Source organism: Fukomys damarensis, unplaced genomic scaffold (assembly GCF_012274545.1).
Source record: "Fukomys damarensis isolate Sample0158 unplaced genomic scaffold, DMR_v1.0_HiC HiC_scaffold_12, whole genome shotgun sequence".
Taxonomy (NCBI): Eukaryota; Metazoa; Chordata; class Mammalia; order Rodentia; family Bathyergidae; genus Fukomys; species Fukomys damarensis.
In genome coordinates, this window is record NW_022900924.1 from 57,004,052 (window position 1) to 57,021,054 (window position 17,003).

The 17,003-nt window shown below is 47.4% G+C and overlaps 1 protein-coding gene across 3 annotated transcripts in view; it reads left to right on the forward strand.

Moving 5' to 3' along the window:
* Ano10 (anoctamin 10) overlaps positions 1–17,003 on the forward strand; it is a 105,035-nt gene that overhangs the window by 20,261 nt on the left and 67,771 nt on the right. For 2 of the 3 annotated variants that reach the window (XM_010624446.3, XM_010624445.2), the window contains 5 exons: positions 6,138–6,257; positions 6,825–7,394; positions 8,852–8,907; positions 10,211–10,285; positions 11,771–11,953. In XM_010624446.3, coding sequence (XP_010622748.1) covers positions 6,138–6,257; positions 6,825–7,394; positions 8,852–8,907; positions 10,211–10,285; positions 11,771–11,953 — 1,004 coding nt within the window. The remainder of the gene's footprint in view (positions 1–6,137; positions 6,258–6,824; positions 7,395–8,851; positions 8,908–10,210; positions 10,286–11,770; positions 11,954–17,003) is intronic. The other variant, XM_033762640.1, reaches the window with a different exon arrangement.

Genomic DNA, 17,003 nt, shown 5'->3' on the forward strand with positions numbered 1-17,003 from the left:
GTCTGTGGTATTCTGTTACATGTACATGGTAATATTGTCATTTAGGTTTTGTTTTGTTTTTGAGACAGGTTTCACTGTATAGCTTCAGAATGGCCTCAAACTCACTGTATAGCTCAGGATGACTCAGACTTGTTGTGATTCTCCTGCCTCAGCCTCCTGACAGCTAGGGCTTGTCCCTGAGTGCTTGTGTCTTTGACTTTATTTTTGTTTCTTGGTGGACATTAACTGTTAATCCTCATCTTGCTTACTGTTGTGCTATTGAATTCTACCTTATCCTGGGTCTCTTGCTTTCTTTTAGTTTGCCTCTGCTTGGATGTTTTTAATCCATCCTTTACTCTTAGTCCCCTCTCCTATCAAAATGTGGCATGGTTTGGCTTTGCAGTTTGATCTGAGGACTTTTTATTTAAGTAAATGCATTTTCATTCTTGGGTGTGTTTATGGTGCTGTGTGTGGAACCCAGGGTCTCACAGTGCTGCCCAAATGCTCTACCATTGAATGAGATCCCCAGCCCTGGTGAGTTTACACCGCTTGGATGAATAACCTACTGTATATGGGGCTGTCTTATTTGATGTTATGTTTTCTGTTAAAATTGCTTTTTTTGTGCCTTAAAAAAATCTTTTGCAATATGGAGTGTGTCATCTTTTCCCCCATTTCAATGGAAAAGTCTAAGAAATACATATATATTTTTAATCATGAACTTATGTTGACATATTCAGTTCAAATTTAACATAAAAGAATTTTGCTTAATTTCTTTGGCTACATATTTGCATCTCTTTTCACTTACATTGAAAATCTTTATTCTAAGTAACTTTACTGTAATTTGCTTTATCTTCCAATTTATATAAAATAACTTATAAAGCCATACTAACTTCAGCATTAGCAAGTTCTTAATGAAGTTTAAGATTTCTTACTCTTTGTTTTATTACTACCTGACGTCAGAATCAAATATGGTTTTTAAATTAAGGCTTGGTAGACTTCCTTTAAGAAATCACCTGGCTCTGATATTAGTTTATGTGTTAGATTTGGAAGAATTCTCTGTGAGTCATTTGTAGAAATGGTTTGTTTAGGCTTTTCATTTCTACTGGGGTCAGTATATTTCCCTAGACAATTTCCATTTTATTGAGGCTTTAAAACTTACAATTGATTTGTGCATATTTGTCTCAGAATCTCTGCAGTCATGGTTATTTTTCCCTTACCATGTTTGCTTTTCATCCTCATTAGCGTATAAATACGGAGGGTGTTGCTGTGTCCCAAGAGCTCCTGGGCCTTGAGTTCTCACCACACGGCTCCTCAGCACTGCCTTGCTCCTGTCCTTCCCCTAGGATGTACTTTCTCAACCGTGGCCCCGCGGTTCCTGCAGCAGTGCTGTCCCCAGCCAGCTGCTTCTGTCCTGTGCACCTCCTGCACTGTGCTGCCACCGCCAAGTCTCAGCCCTGTCCCGGGGTCACATGCAGTGTGGAGCCTTCTCCCAAGCGAAGGTGGGGGTCCTTCGGGCCTGGTGTTAGCTGGGTTCCCCCCATTCAGACTCCTCTGCCCTGCCCGTTCTTTGAGTACTCTTGCCAGCTTCGTCCCCCAGCAGAGGCTTCAGGCTGGGGACCCAGGACCTTGTGGCCTGACCCCCTGGCCATAGTCCCCTCTGCTCTTGGCAGATGCCATGGGTCTCTTCCTGCTCTTCTTGTCCACCTGCATGGCTTCAGGGGGGCTCGGGAAGAGTGAAAAGGGGCTCGCTGCTCTCACAGGTCTCTTGTCAGCAGCCTGTCGACCTCGCCGTGTTGGATGCGGTTCTTTCATTGCAAGTGTGAAAGGTTGCCATCATTTTAGGAAAATGTTCTTAGTTATCTTTGAAGGGTTGTTTGGTTTTCTCTGCTCTTTTGTCCTTAGGGGTGTGGACTATGTATGTGTGGCTCTTAGGTATTCCCTGTATATTTAAAGATGTGCGTTCATAGGTGCTTTTCTCAGGCTTTCTACCATTTTTCTGACTGAGTTTTCACGTCAGTATTCATTTCTTTGACGTCATGAAGAATTTCATGGTTTTTCAAAGCTTGATGCTATAATGTCCTGATGTGATTTTCCTTTTCCTCGTGGTTCCCCTGTAGTATTTTTGCACAGCTCGATGGCGGTACTCTTCAGTGAGCCCCTGTCCCCCCGATTGGCGGTGCCAGGGGCTCGGGCTGCATGGGGAGCAGTGTGGCCCTGCCTAGCGGTGCAGGAAGGGAGCTCTGCCTGTTCTCCTAGGGGCTTGCACTTTTGGTGGACTTCATGTGGCTTTGAGTGCCCAGTCCTGCAGGCCTGCAGCGAGATATCTCTACCTGGCTCCAGCAGGAACCTTTCTTCCAACGTGGCCGTCCTCCTGGTCTTTGAAAAGTTTTATTTTTATAGTGTCTGAGAGAATCCTATTTGAATAGTCAGATCTGGATTTTTAAATTCCGAATTTCTCTCTTCTGTTATGCCTTTGGAAATGTGGTCCTTAACTTCTGTGTTGTTTTTGCCTTGTTGTAATGTGTGTCATTATATTTGGTTGAAGAGGAAATGGTATGTGTAGTTGTAAGTTGTGAACTGTTTTCAGAGAGCAGCTTTCAGGAATCACGAAACTTACAGTCCTAGCACTTCAGTAAATTAATCCATGGCAGCGAGGCGTACTTCTCTGTGGGCTGTGTGGGAGTCGCTCCCTTTGTAGCCCCTCGTCAGAGGCTGACAGGAGGAGACCATAGCTGCCCCTAGCACCTAAAGGTTTCGGACGAGGAAGCCCTCCACATCTGACTTGTGGCGAGGGTGTTCTGCTTGCAGCTCGTGTCCTGTGGCGCTCAGTGTGAAGTGCTCATTGAGCAGATGGAGAGTTGCATCTTTGGGAACAACGGCTTGGAGGTGGCCGGGGCTGGGGGACACATCCTTCGGGCTCTTCCCAGCTCCCCGATGCTGGGGGTGTGAGGAGCCCCATGTTGGTTCCTTGCTGTAGCCAGCAGCGTTGGGCTTGACAGCTGCTCACCGCTGGCTTTGTGCTCTCACGCTGCCTTCTCCTGCTTCCTGTTTGTCGAGGCACAGAGAGCAGATGACAGCTTCCTCAGGGGTTCAGGGCCCCCGGCTTCTTACTTCCTGCAGTGCTGCTCGCTGTCTGTGGTCTGGGTTGCTCGCCGTCTGCACATGTCTGTCCCATGTGTCCTGGTTGAAGAGATGGGCATGTCGTGCCCTGTGCTGGCCTCGGTGAGGCCCCGCCATCCCCAGCGAGGTGGTGTGTGCACTATTGGGATGGTGGGAGGTGGCCCGAGTGGGGCATTCCCGGGACCAGCACCCCACCTCTCTGGGCCTGTGTGCTCCTGTCAGCAGGAGTGGGAGCTGAGAAAACCTCTTTTCTTATAAAGTCTGCCTCGGTGTCTCATCACAGTGACAGACAGAAGGGTGACTCGGGACCCGACGCAGCTCCTGTCTCTAATGTCAGACTGTTACTCTTGTGGAACATTGAGGTAGTTCTCCGAACCGTCTTCTGTGTGCACTGTGGGCAGGTTAGAGCAGTCAGGTACTGCCTGTCTTCTCAAATCTTTATGGCATTATAAAAATAACAGAGTAAGTTTCAAGCCAGTGTCACGTATCAGGAATGTGCACAGAAGACAGAGACGTGCCTGTGACTGTAAGAAAGAGGATTCAGCCGTGTGTGTGAATGGGTATAAGCCGCACACACCCACACACACACAGCTGTGTCTCACCGTGTGTGTATTTGTGCCTTTTATGTTAAGCAGGGAAAAACAGAAATATAGGAATATAAATGTATTTTAAGAATACAGGTACCCCAAGGGGGTCTTTTTCATCCAGACAGAGTAGAGGCAGGTGCTGGGCACAGCGGGACAGTGGGGGGTGAGGGGTGAGGTGTCCTCACTGCAGGGGTGTGGTCTGCTCCTCCCAGCACACTCCAAGGAGCCCTGAGAGAGCCTCTGTCTTTCCCTTTGAAGTGGACACGTGGCAGAAGCCATGCTGTGTGGACACTCCCGTCGCTCTGTCTCATTAGCGTCGCCGGAAGCCAGGCTCCGGACAGCGTCCTGCACACTGGATGGATTTGTCTGGCTGTCTGCAGTGGCTGTCATCCGGCCTGGCTCCACAGTCCCCCGTCTCCCTCCCAGAGTCCGGCTTATGTTGGGAATTACATTTGTAGCTGACCGGAGAAGGTTGGAGGAGTTTTAAAAGCAAACCTCTATTTTTAGGAGCTGAAACTAGAACTGTGCATTAGCACTGAGGGTGAAGAGAAGCCCAGGAACTTACGACTTGTGGCTCTGTGTCCCTGCCCAGTGCCTGACTGCAGTCCTATTTTTAGAAATATACGGGCTGGTTTAATGAGGCCTGGAAAGTCTTCTGTAGGAGGGTGGAGTCATGTTTTATAAAATAACTTGGAAATAGTGAAATAATAACTCACATGCTTTATCTCAGCTTAGTTGTTGAAGTAGCAATGGCAAAGGGTGGAAATAACAGGAAAGACTCAGGGACAGGCTGTGCACCCCCAGATCAAGGGTAAGAGGGAAGCATGGGGACGGCTGCGGGTGGGTGACTTCTACTCGTTAGCTGAAGAGAAATCCATGGAAACACTTTGGAGTGAAAATGTTTTAAAAATGGATCTGACAACGCCAGTGGCTTATATAACTTCAACCATATGTCTTTGTACAGTGGCTGCTGTTAATTTGGAGAATATACCTTTTCCAGTCTTAAAGGTGGCTTTTACCACAACCTTAGCTTTTTAAGTCTTTTCTCCCCTGTATAACTTCCTTAGCAGGTGTAATAGTGGGAACATTACATTGCAAATCTTTCTCTCAGACCTGGCCCTTTCCTGTGTTTAGTGTCAGATCTCTTTTTCGTTTCTAAGAAGTTAAATTGCCATGAAGATCTTACCACAGGGATCTGTCCCGAGACTCTGCCGCCTGTCTCTGCTCTCTGTAAATTCCCACACTGGAATCTGCAGCCCTGTTCCTCTTCCACGCTGTTGTCTTACTAAGGGGCTTGTGATTGTCCCCAGCTTCCCGTCTTTGGAGACAAGTGGCCAGGAGTTCAGGGCGGCACCATGTGGAGAGGGGAGGAACTCGCCCTGCAGTGGAGGGAAGTGGCAGAGTGGCCCTCATGTAGCCGTGCTCCTCCAGGCGACCAGATGTGTCTCCGAGGAGGCTTTGGTCACTGTCCTAGTCCTGGCGGGAGACAGGACTGGGACTCTGGCGGAGCACGGGAAGTTCTGGCCACGCCCTCCGTGTCCCCTAGACACACCTCGTTCCAAGGTGGCTGTGGTTCCTGTAGGGGGACGCTGCCCCCTTTCATTCACTGTTGCTAGGAGACACTGTCTGGTTAGTTTCATTTGTCTTTCCGAGGATGCCCATGAGCGTCTAACCCAGACTAGTCAAATGACAGCTGAGAGTGGACAGCCTTAGCTTGAGTGTGAGATGTCCTGTTTGGGGCTGGTCTTCGTAACTAGATTAGAAAAGATGGAAATACTCAGTATCAACAAGAACCAAAGGAATGGAACGTTTTCCTCCTTTAACTGTAGTGGGCAGATTGGTAAAATATTGCAGGGGAAGGTTTGTAATGTGTGTCCAGATTTAGAATATCTTTGCCCGGGACCAGGCAGTTCCACTTCTGAGTATACATAATAGGGAAAGAGTGGACAGGTGGGAAGAGGTGTTTGTATCAGAATTGTAGCATTCATCGTAGCAAAAGAGGGAAATAAATATCTCTCAGGAGATTAAATGACAGCATCTCATACAGGGGCGTATCGGGATGCGGTTGAAAATGCACTCAAGTTCCACTTACATCGGTGTGGAAAAGGGGTAGAAAATACTGTGTGAAAAGAGATCGTAGCAGCTAGGTGCGATGAGTGTAAAATGATTCCATTGTTTTAAAATGGTTTATTTATGAATGTATTTTTAAAAGTCTGGTTATACATAATGACTTGGGGAGTAGGGAGAGGAAAACAGGCCCCTCTTATGCTAACATATAGTTTTGTAGCTTTTAGACTTTTATGTCAACTTTTGTTGCTTCCACAGGCAGAGACAGCAGTGAAGATGTTCACAGTCTGAGAAGCAGGAGCAGGGATGCAGCAGGGCTGGCCTTGTGCTGCATCCCTCCTGCCGGGCAGCTATGTCTTCTCACACGTTGTTTTCCCTCCCCAGTGCGGCGGCTGCTCACGTCTGGCGTCGTGCTGCAGGTGTTCCCGCTGCATGACCACGAGGCCCTGAAGAAGCTGGAGGACAGCTGGTACACACGCTTCTCCTTGCGCTGTCAGCCCATAGGTAGGGGTCATGAGTGTCAGCTGCCCATGTGGGCGGCTAGTGCTTGTCAGGTTCACAGCGCGTGAGCGCCCGAGGGGCCTCAGTCTGCCAGCACGCTCGTGACAGCAGAAGTGCAGGTGCCCCAGCGGGCTCTTCTGGAGCCGGCGTGGGGCCCAGCTGGGTGTCTCCTCGGCAAGCAGCAGTTACAACTCAGCGCATAGGTGGGGGGCATGGATTCGACACCCAAATAAGTCTCTCCAGAGGTTGCCTGAGCTCACACTATCACCCTAGAGACTAGGTCGAGCGAGCGCAAGGTGAGAAGAAAGTGCCTGCCCAGTGGGGAAGCAAAGGAAACTGAGTCAAGCTGTCTGGCAGAGCAGCCTTGGCAGCTAAGGCCTAGGCCCTGTGATGGGGAACAGAGGCTGGCCATGGAGACAGGTGGGGTCTCTGCACCACGTGCAGCACAGACATGCCCCACAGGGTGTAGAGTGCCCTTCGCTTACCTGAAAACCCAAAAAAGCATGATTACGGGGGAAACAAGGAGCCTTGGATGGTTGGCACTGAAGTTCTTTCTCTCTCCCACTGTAGACCGTATTCGTGGCTACTTCGGGGAAACAATTGCTCTTTACTTTGGCTTCTTGGAGTATTTCACACTTGCCTTAATCCCCATGGCCGTCATCGGGCTGCCTTACTACCTGTTTGTGTGGGAGGATTATGACAAGTATGTGATCTTCGCCTCCTTCAACCTGATCTGGTCCACCGTGATCCTGGAGGTGTGGAAGCGAGGCTGCGCTGACATGACCTACCGGTGGGGGACGCTGCTCATGAAGAGACAGTTCGAGGAGCCCCGGCCCGGGTTCCATGGGACGCTGGGCATCAATCCAGTCACCGGCAGGGAGGAGCCCCTCTATCCCAGCTACAAGAGACAGCTGCGCATCTACCTGGTATCCCTGCCGTTCGTGTGCCTCTGCCTCTATCTCTCGCTGTACATCATGATGATCTACTTCGATCTAGAGGACTGGGCCTTGGGTGTTCACGACGAGAGTGGGACCGAGTGGACCAGTGTCCTGCTGTACGTGCCCAGCATCCTCTACGCCATCGTGATCGAGGTCATGAACCGCCTCTATCGCTACGCTGCCGAGTTCCTGACTGCTTGGGGTGAGCGTTCACAGCTGTGGCTCTTGGTCTTATTCACCCCCTGCAGTGTGGCTGGGATCAGAATGTCACCAACCTGCTTTTGCGGGGAGGCTTCCTCAGAGCTGCGAGCTCTGCTGGTGTCTGTTTCCTGGTTATCACAGCTCTTGGGCATTTCCGTTTTGTGTTTTAGTGTTTCTGTTTGTTTATTTGAGACAGGGTCTTGCTATGTAAGTCTACCAGGCTTTGAACTCACTATGTCGCCCAGGCTGGGCTCCAGCACACAGTGATCTTCCTGCCTCAGCCTCCTGAGTGCTGGAGTTACAGGGCTGCGCCATCAGGCCCGGCCACAGCCAAGTTACTGAGAGTTACTGTGTCCTGGGGCCTCACTAAACGCTGTATCTGCAGTCTCTCCTTTTCACCTTCTCAGGCCCCAGGAAACATTATCTCACCATTTTATGGATAAAGATGTTGGTGCTTAACCAGGTCTGACAGCAGAGCCGGGCGATTCTGGGGCCTCTGCTTCTCTGCCATCACAGTGTGTCCTGTGGAGGGTGAAATGTGCGGAAATCACCTCCTGGTTCCAGGCTGGTGACTGACAGCTGTTCCTCAGCCCCGTGGGCCAGGTGGGGTGGGTACTGCGCACGGCCATCACGCCTGGTGAGGTGGCAGCCGCGCTGCATCTGTGGGAAAGAGGACTCGGTCCGCACAGCACTCACTGTTTAGTTTACGTATTCATTCCAACAATACGTGAACGTGTTGTCGTCTTCTGGGAAGCCTAAGCCTCATTTCACGGACCACGAAGATGTCCTGAGCGAGGAGACAGCAGTAGCCCCAGCATGGTGCAAGCCTCCATGTCCTGCAGGGCAGAGATCCCCACAGTGGCCCCGGGAGAGGCGAGCAGGCCGAGGGAGGGGCGAGTGGCAGGGCTGCCAGGCTAGGTAGCCCTGAGCTGCCAGCATCTTTTTTTGTTGTTTGTTTGTTTGCAATGTTGGGGCTTGAACTCAGGGCCTTCTGTGCTAGGCAAGTGCTCTACGACCAAGCTATGTCCCTGGCCCTTTTCCCTTTAATTTATTTTGAGACCAGTTTGCCTAAATGGCTAAGGTGCCTTGCCTGGCCTGGAACTTATGATCCTCCTGCTTCAGCCTCTGGGGTAACTGGGATTGGAGCTATGTGCCACATGCTCAGCTTGCAGGGCCTTTTTTGGTCTAGTAGAATCATGTGCCAATGGTTTCCAAATTTCTAACTCTCTTTTTTGCACTAATACTTAATAAATAATGTGAGACCATAGTACTTTGCGGTACCAGGAGAAGCGCATCCCTGCCTGCTGGTCCCGTGTTGGGGGCGCTGACCACAGCCCGCGTGTGTAGAGCCTGAAGCTCTGGCACCAAGCGCCTGCTCCGAGTCCAGACCCCACTTTCCCTGTGGCAGCGCACCTTGTCTTCTTCCCCGAGAGAACGCCTCTCTTCTTCATGTTTCAGAGAATCACAGATTGGAATCTGCTTACCAGAATCACCTCATTCTGAAAGTCTTGGTGGTGAGTAGAGGTTTTATGTTCAAATCCACTTGAATATGAAACAGGCATACCGTTCAAAATCGAGAAACATAAATGTGAAGTTGCTTCTAACTTAGGGTATGAGATAGTTAACGTATTTGTATAAATAGGCAAGATGGATGAATAAGTAATGTGCGCAGCTGTGTTTAGCAGTCCCTTGGCAGATGTGTACGTGGTCTGATGTGCCGAATTACAGAAATTAGTATTGCGGCCCATCTCCATCGTGTAAAAAGCGAACCACTTTCTAGACAAGTTTCCACTGTTACTCTCTCAGTTATCCTCTTGAATGTTTTATTATTCAACAATCTCCAGGCGCCTGCAGTCTGTCTGGTGAAGAGGCATTAAACCAGTTTTTAAATTTTATTAGAGAAATTTCGAGAGCCCAGTGGTTCCCAGCACTTTTGACAGGTGGAGGGGCATCTGCTGTCTGTGCCCGGCTGGTGGCGCCCATGTAGTGTGCAGGACGTGAGCTCTGTCCCAGTGGTGTCCCGTGGTCCTCACGCTCGTCCTCCTGGGACATTTGTCCTTCTGGTGTTTCGGTCCTGAAAGATCAGAAACCTGTGCTGGAGCACCAGGAAGTAGGTGAAAGAGAGGCAGGAGCAGGCGAGGACGTGGAAAGCCTGCCACAGACAGACCAGAGTTCAGCAGTTTGGCCATGAAGAAGGTGCAGGTGGCCACGAAGCCTCTGAAAGGCTCCGAAGGTCTCATTCAGCCAGGACAGAACTGGCGTTTGAGATGTCCGCCACCCAGCAAGGACACTGTACTCTGTGCAGCGTTGGGTGCGACTCCAGTGGTGCCTCCCAGCCCCGTGTGAGAGTCTGTTCCTGCTCTGCTGTGGTAGTGGGTCCTTTCTGCCATGGCTGCCGGTACCCTGGCACCTCTCCATGGGGCTGGGGAGAGCATGTCCCTGGCCTCATTGGCTCCCCTTCACCGGTTCTGCTGGGCTGGCTGGTGTCACAGGCTCCCATGTGATGGGGGCAGGAGACACCCTGCGGGAGGGCCTGCTGGGCCTTGTCCTCCGTCCCTCAGGCGGGGGCTTGGGATACCATTCTTCCGTCCGGACTCCCAGGTCGTGTACTGTGCCGTGGGCGCCGTGCAGGACTCTGCTTCCATTTCCCCCGAGCCCCTTGCAGAGTGGATGGCTGTGCCCAGCGGGGCCGAGGTGGAGGCGAGTGCGGCAGGAGCGCTGCGCCTTCCGAGCAGAGCCTGCCCTGTGCGTGGCTCCATCTCCGCAGGTGTTTTGAGGTCCCACAGAGCAGCGGCTAACTTTGCTCTCTCTCCGCAGTTCAACTTTCTAAACTGCTTCGCCTCGCTGTTCTACATTGCCTTCGTCCTGAAGGACATGAAGCTCTTGGGCCAGGTGAGTATGACGGAGCGGGTCCCAGTGTTCAGGTGACGCAGTTGTCACAATGGACCGTGCTCCCCTGGAAATGCATTAAACATAACTTGCAAAAGTAATCACATGGGCAGTACAACCAGTTACATAGTTCATTTTGTTAAAGCAGTTCGAATAGCAAAGGTGTGCTCAGAAGTTGAGCTTTTGTCTTGAGAGTTTTATTTTGAAATTATCTAGTTGGTAAACTTTACAGACCAGTAAATCCTGTGCAGTGCTCTTTCTTCCCATATTTGTTTTGGTGTGTTGTAATTTTTGGAACATGTAGTATATTGACTAACAAATTGTGTACACATTATTAATTTCAAGATTGTGTTTTTCATACCTGAGCCAGTTATCAGTGAGAGGCGTTGATTCTGGTTTTAATCTGTATCTCAAGGCCCAGGCTTCTCAGTACTTGTGCCAGAGCTTGGGGTCGTTTTTCAGGAAATGAAAAGATCTGTGAAGTCTTTCAAGTTTTTGTAGTTGTGGTGCTGACAGCTTTCATAAAAGTAAAATTAAATGTTGTGTTCTTAACAACTATGCCAGATATGTCGCTACCTTTTAAACATTATTTCTGAACCTGGAGGAAATCGAGCAAGTGTGCTGTGGACGAGCTGGAGAGCCCATCCTTGCTCCTGTGTCCGTGGGCCGTAGCATTTCTGAGTCCTCAGAGGCTTCTTTATCTGTCAGTCAGGATGGCGAAGGCCTCTTTGCAAAAAAAGCCATAAAACCCGCGACACGAGCATGGCGGAAACGCGTCTGTTTGCCTGACAGAGTGGAAGTTAATTCAGCCTCTCTGGAAGCCCCAGGGTAGCTCTTCCCAGGACCTCAGCTTCCCCAGTCAGGCGCCAGGGTCAGTACCGGGCTCCTGTGCGCAGATGCTTGGAAGCAATGCTTCCCGGGGAAAGCTGGGAATGAGACTTAGCAGCAGTGCACCAGGCAGGTGAAAGGCTCCTTGGGGATGTGGGCAGAACTTCCAAAATATCAAGGAGGAAAGCAGCCTGTGAAAGTATCTGTATGGGTGACTGGAAAGAGTGTCTGAGGAGTGGCAGTGGCCCTGTGATGTGGTGTAACAGGTGGCTTTTCTGTTTCCTTTCTGCTTTCTACAGGGAAGATGGATAGGTTCAATTTGTAACTGAATTTTTAAAAAATGTTTTAGTCAAACTTGTTTTCCATGAGGATCCCTGTGCTACAGTCAGGATGAGATGGCAGGGGACATGATGTCAAGTTGCTTCGTTCCCTGTAGCTCTTGACTGATCAGTTTCTTGGTATAACCCATCTGTGTTTTAACCTGTCTTCTTCGTGAGAAGGTGTGAGTTATACACAGACTCTGACCCACAACTTTTCCACCCCTAGCTTGTGTACCAGCCGCACCGTTTTCTGAAGTGCCCGTTTTATTGATTGCACAGCTGTGTGCCTCCTGCAGTTTTAAGCTGCTTTGCCATGCATGACCTGTGTGTTTCTCCTTAGAGCTTGGCCACCCTCCTGATCACCTCTCAGATCATTAACCAGATTGCGGAATCTCTTCTTCCCTACTGGCTGCAAAAGAAGCACAGCGTGAAGGTGAAGAGGAAGGTCCAGGCTTTGAAGGTGAACATCGACGCCACCTTCTACGAACAAGTCATCCTGGAAAAGGAAATGGGCACCTACCTGGTAAGTCGGAATTCCGCTGAACATCACTCACACGACCGACAGCGAGTCATAGTCGTGCCCGGTTCCACAGCACTGCACATGCATGTCTCAAACGCAATGCTTCTAAGTGTTTTCCAGCCAGTTCCTCACCAGGAGCTACTTCAAGAGGTGGAACTTCTAGGCTTGGTTTTTGGGGAGCCTCCATGCTGATTTCCATAGTGGTTTATGTTCCCATCAACAGCTCCATTCAACACAGCTGTTCTCCTACTAGTTGTACGAGATGATACTAGGAATTCCTCAGAGAGTTCAAAGACACCCTATTACAGTGATCCATGCACACCCATGTTTACAGCAGCACAGCTCATAATGGCTAAATCTTGGAAGTGACCTGTATGTCCATCGACAGATAAATGGATAAAGAAAATGTGGTATGCACACACAGTGGAGTACTCCTACGCCACAAAGAAGGATAGGCTCGAGTCGTTTGCAGGAAAATGGGTGCTCCTCAAGACCATCATGTGAAGTGAAACAAATCAGACACAAGCTTAACTATCCCCAAAATACAAATAAATAACCAAATAAAAGATAGATCATAGAAAGTATGGAGATAGATCTTTCTCAAATGGGAAGGGGACCAAGAGATGGCGGGAGGGGAAGGAAAAGGGGTGAAGAAAGGCACGAAGATGTGTTAGGCACATGCACCAGCTCCACACGAGGAACGTGCACATCATGCACTAAAAACGTGGCTGGCCTGCCAAACAAAGGAGAAGGCGGGACTGCATGTTGACTCTGAGCTCTGCCCCGGACCTGAAGTTGTGCCCAGCTGCAGTGCAGGGCAGTGTAGGGAATCGTTTGCTCTGCAGGGAGGGGCTGGGGAACTTGCACCACAGATGACGGTGCTGGTGCCCGTGCGGGAAGGTCCAGGAGAAACGGGCTGTGGCACGCTCCTGACACCTCAGGCTCAGAAAGCACTCATTCACACACAAGGTTCTGACCCAGTGCTGAAAAATCCAGTGCCGGTGCGACTTTAGTTTACATGAGTGCTGTGTAAATACCAAACTGGTCCTTTGAGGGCACATCTCTGACGCATGTTCAGGAGCTACAAGTGGGTTATTGGAGGGGCTGCCTGGGGTATCCGAGACCTGGCTCCAGGGATACTGCAGGGCCCTGGCCATGCTGCCTTGCCGCCTTGCGTTGTGCCCATCTCTCCCCTCCACAGCTGTTTTCCTGGTTTTTGCTTGGTGATAAGGTCTGTTGATTGATGTGCCTGAGTCTGCCACTGGCATTTTGTGCTGCTGCTGGGCTTGAGAAGAAGGTTCAGAGTAAATCCAGCAGCACAACCAGAACAATGGCCGCACTGTGTTCGTAGAAGAAGGTTGCACCGTCCATCCTTTGTGGCGCATTTTGCTTTGCTGAAGTCAGGCTATTGGTTGGTGGCTCCTACTGTTGAGGTCTCCTTCTAGAGGAGGGGACTCGGGGAGACGACCGTGGACACAATGAATGACCAAAAGCTGATGGCTAATGGCAAAGTTTATTTCTCGTCCAGTGTCTTTATAGTAGTTTCAAGGCCACACACAAAAGCCAGATCACAGTGGTTTGATGATTAACCAGTCATGAACAGATACACATTGTTCAAACTAAAGATGTAACACCTAGATAAAACAGCATCTGTTTATGACTAAAAGGGAGTGTAAACGGGAAACAAGAATAAAGAAGAGATTAGGGGGTTGTTTGTGGGTCGAGGGCCTTGGCTCCAGCACGTTGCCTTTGGGACACATGTGCCCCAGTGAGAACCAGCATTCCGGGACTCGGGGTCAGCACTTTGTCCATTCGTCCCCTCAGGCCCCAACAACCTACACCCAGGGTGGGGCCTAGAACTATGCTGATCGAGTTGGAGACTAATTCAGATATCACACACCCTTAATCCACATTCACACATCCTAGATCCAGCCACCTCTGAAAAGCCCCACCTATGAGTGCATGGGGCTCTGGGAGACATCTAGACACTAGCCCTAACAGTCAGTGTAATATTTAATAGGAGACAGCCCTGTCCCTGAGCTCCACTCTGATTACTGTCTTCATGCTGGGCTCTCTTTCCTTGCCTTTAAATCTGCACTACATAAAGTAGGGAACTGTGAGACTCATGAGCAGATGGGATGGTCACCCAGAACGTGGAACTTTATCTCCATACTTTTAACAAATTAGATATGCAAAACTAATTACGACTTCCCCCAGCATACCATACATAGTGTTACTGAATAACCCATTAGGTGGCTTTTTATTAACTTTATTAATTAAAATACTGATAGAAGAGATTAGATCTGTGGTTCAAGCTGGTGGAAATGTGTTAATGGCTTTTGTAATTCACGGGGTTAGAATTCCTGAACATTTCATCACCCCAAAAAGAAATTCACATCCTTTGGGAGTCACCCCAGCTCTGGCAGCCCCTAATCTACACTAAGTGTAGATTTACCTTTCAGCCCTGAATGTGCCTTGTGTATCTGGCTTCTTTCACTAAGCACAGTGTGCTAGGTTTCATCCATGTGCAGTGTGTATTGCACATCTTTCTTTTTATGGTTGGATGATTTTCCATAGCACTGATACACTATATTTTCTTTATCCATTCATCAGTGATGGACACTTGGTTTCTAATATTCAGCTGTTGTGAATCATGCTACGATAGACTTTTGTGTATATCTTTTTGTGTGAACTTGTGTTTTGTGTGAACATATGCTACCCCTTGCTCAGTCCTGTGTTAACTCTGTTTAACTTTTTGAGGAACTCCCAGGCTATTTTCAAAAGCATCTTATCTTCCAGCCAGCCCTGTATGAGAGTCCTGTTTTTGATAACATCCTCAGTGGTTTGTGTATTTTTTAGTGATAGCTATCATTGTGGGTGTGAAATGATGTCTTAGTGTGTGTTTTATGTGTCTTGATGATTGATTCTGATAATTTTATGCTTGTTTGGCTATTTGTATATCTTCAATGGAGAAATATACATTCACATTATTTGTTCATTTTTGATTGGGTTGCCTTTTTATCATTGAATTTAGGAGTCACATATTCTAAATACAGGTGTCATTGGGCATATATTTTCAAATATTTCCTCCCATTTAGTGGGTAATCTTTTCACTTTCTTTTTCTGTTCTTATTTCCTTCTTTTCTTTCTCCCTTTTCTTCAGAGACGGGCTCAAACCCAAGGCTTTGTGCACGCAAGGCAAACACTTGACCATTGAGCTGTCCCCCTTGACTTTTTTTTTTCAGTTATTTCCATTAAGGCTCAAATATTTTTCATTTTTATGAGGCCCATCTTATCTTTCTTGTACTTGAGCTTTTGGAGTTATATCTAAGAATGTTGCCTAATCCCAAGCTCAGGAGGATTTACTCTTGCACATTTTGAATGAGTTTTTTGTTTGATGTGAGGAAGTGACCCTTATTCATTCCTTTTCGTGTGGATACACAGTTTCCCCACCACCATTTATTTAAGACTGTTTTCTCTCTTGAGTTGTCTTGGCAACCTGATTGAAGTCAGCTGACCTTACACGTGGGGGTTTGTTCTGGATTCTTAAATTTATCCCTTAGACATCTGTGTCCTCACGGCAGTGCCATCCTGCCTTGATTACTGTAGATTTGTGGTAGATTTCTAAATGAGAAAGTTTGATTTTTCCAAAGTTGTTCCTCACTTTCAAATTGTTTTTGTCTGTTCAGGATCCCTTGAAATTCCAACTGTGTTAGCATCAGCCTGTACCCACTCTGTAAAAAGCGCAGTTGTGATTGTGAGTGGGAATTGGGTTGAACCTTTGGATCAGTGTGAGGAGTATCACCAACACGAAGTCTTCTGACCCACAAGCACAGCGCCTACAGATGTTTGGGTCTACATCATCAGCTTTCAGTAACGATTTGTAATATACTCGGTTAAGTTTACATCCAAAATATTTTATATTCTTATTTCTATGAAAAGTGGAATTGTTCTCATATATTGATCATGTGTCTCGTAATCTTACTGAAATCATTGATTAGGTCTAATAAATGTTTTGGTAGATTCTTTAGGAACTCTCGTGTATAAGATGATGTTTTCTGCAAGCAGAAAAATACCTTTACTTTTTTTCACTGTCTGTGCCTCATTTCTTTTTCATGCCCAATTTTCTGGCTAGAACCTCTGGGACAATGTTAAATGAGAGTTGAGAGCAGAAATCTTTATCCTGCTTCTGATCTTCATTGGCAAGTTTTCTGTCTTTAGCCATTAGGATGCTGACTGATTTTTTTCTATGGATAACAGTATCTCAGATTGAGGGGATTCCTTTCTGTTCCTCAGTTGAGTGTTTTTATTGCAAAAGCACATTGGATTTTGTTTTTATGAGTCTCTTTTAAAAACTTTATTAAAGTTGTCAAATAATTACATTGGTTGATGCTCGTATATTGAACTAACCTTGTAATCCTAGGATAAATCTCACTTAGTCATGCTGTAGACTTTTAATATTCTGTTCGATCCAGCTTAATCATATTTTCTTGGGAACTTTTACATTTCTGTTCATAAGGAATGTTGGTTTATAGTTTTATTGCAATGTCTTTGTCTCATTTTTGTGTTAACATAATACTGGTAATATTGGCTCATTAGTGTTCCTTCCTCTTATTTTTTTGGAAGAGTTTGTGGAGAATTATTATTAATTCTTTGGATTTTAATAGAATTCACCAATGAAACTGTGGGTTTGGGCTTTTCTTTGTGGGAAGTTTTTGATAACCAACTCTGTTTACTTGTTGTAGATCTATCCAAATGTTTTATTTCTTTCTGAGTCACCTACAGTAGATAAGCTGTTCCAGAAATTTGTCCATTTCATCTATATAATTATTTTTATGACATTCTGTTATTATTATTATTTCTTTATATATATTTTTCCTCCCTATGTAATCAGTTGTGGTTTTCTTTCTTTAAAAATGTTTTCAAAAAACTTAACTTTTGGTTTCATCAATTTTCTATCTTTTATTTCTATACTATTTGTATTTCTTTGCTTTGGGGTTAGTTTAGTTTTCTTTCTTTCTTTCTTTCTTTCTTTTTTTTTTTTTTTTTTTTT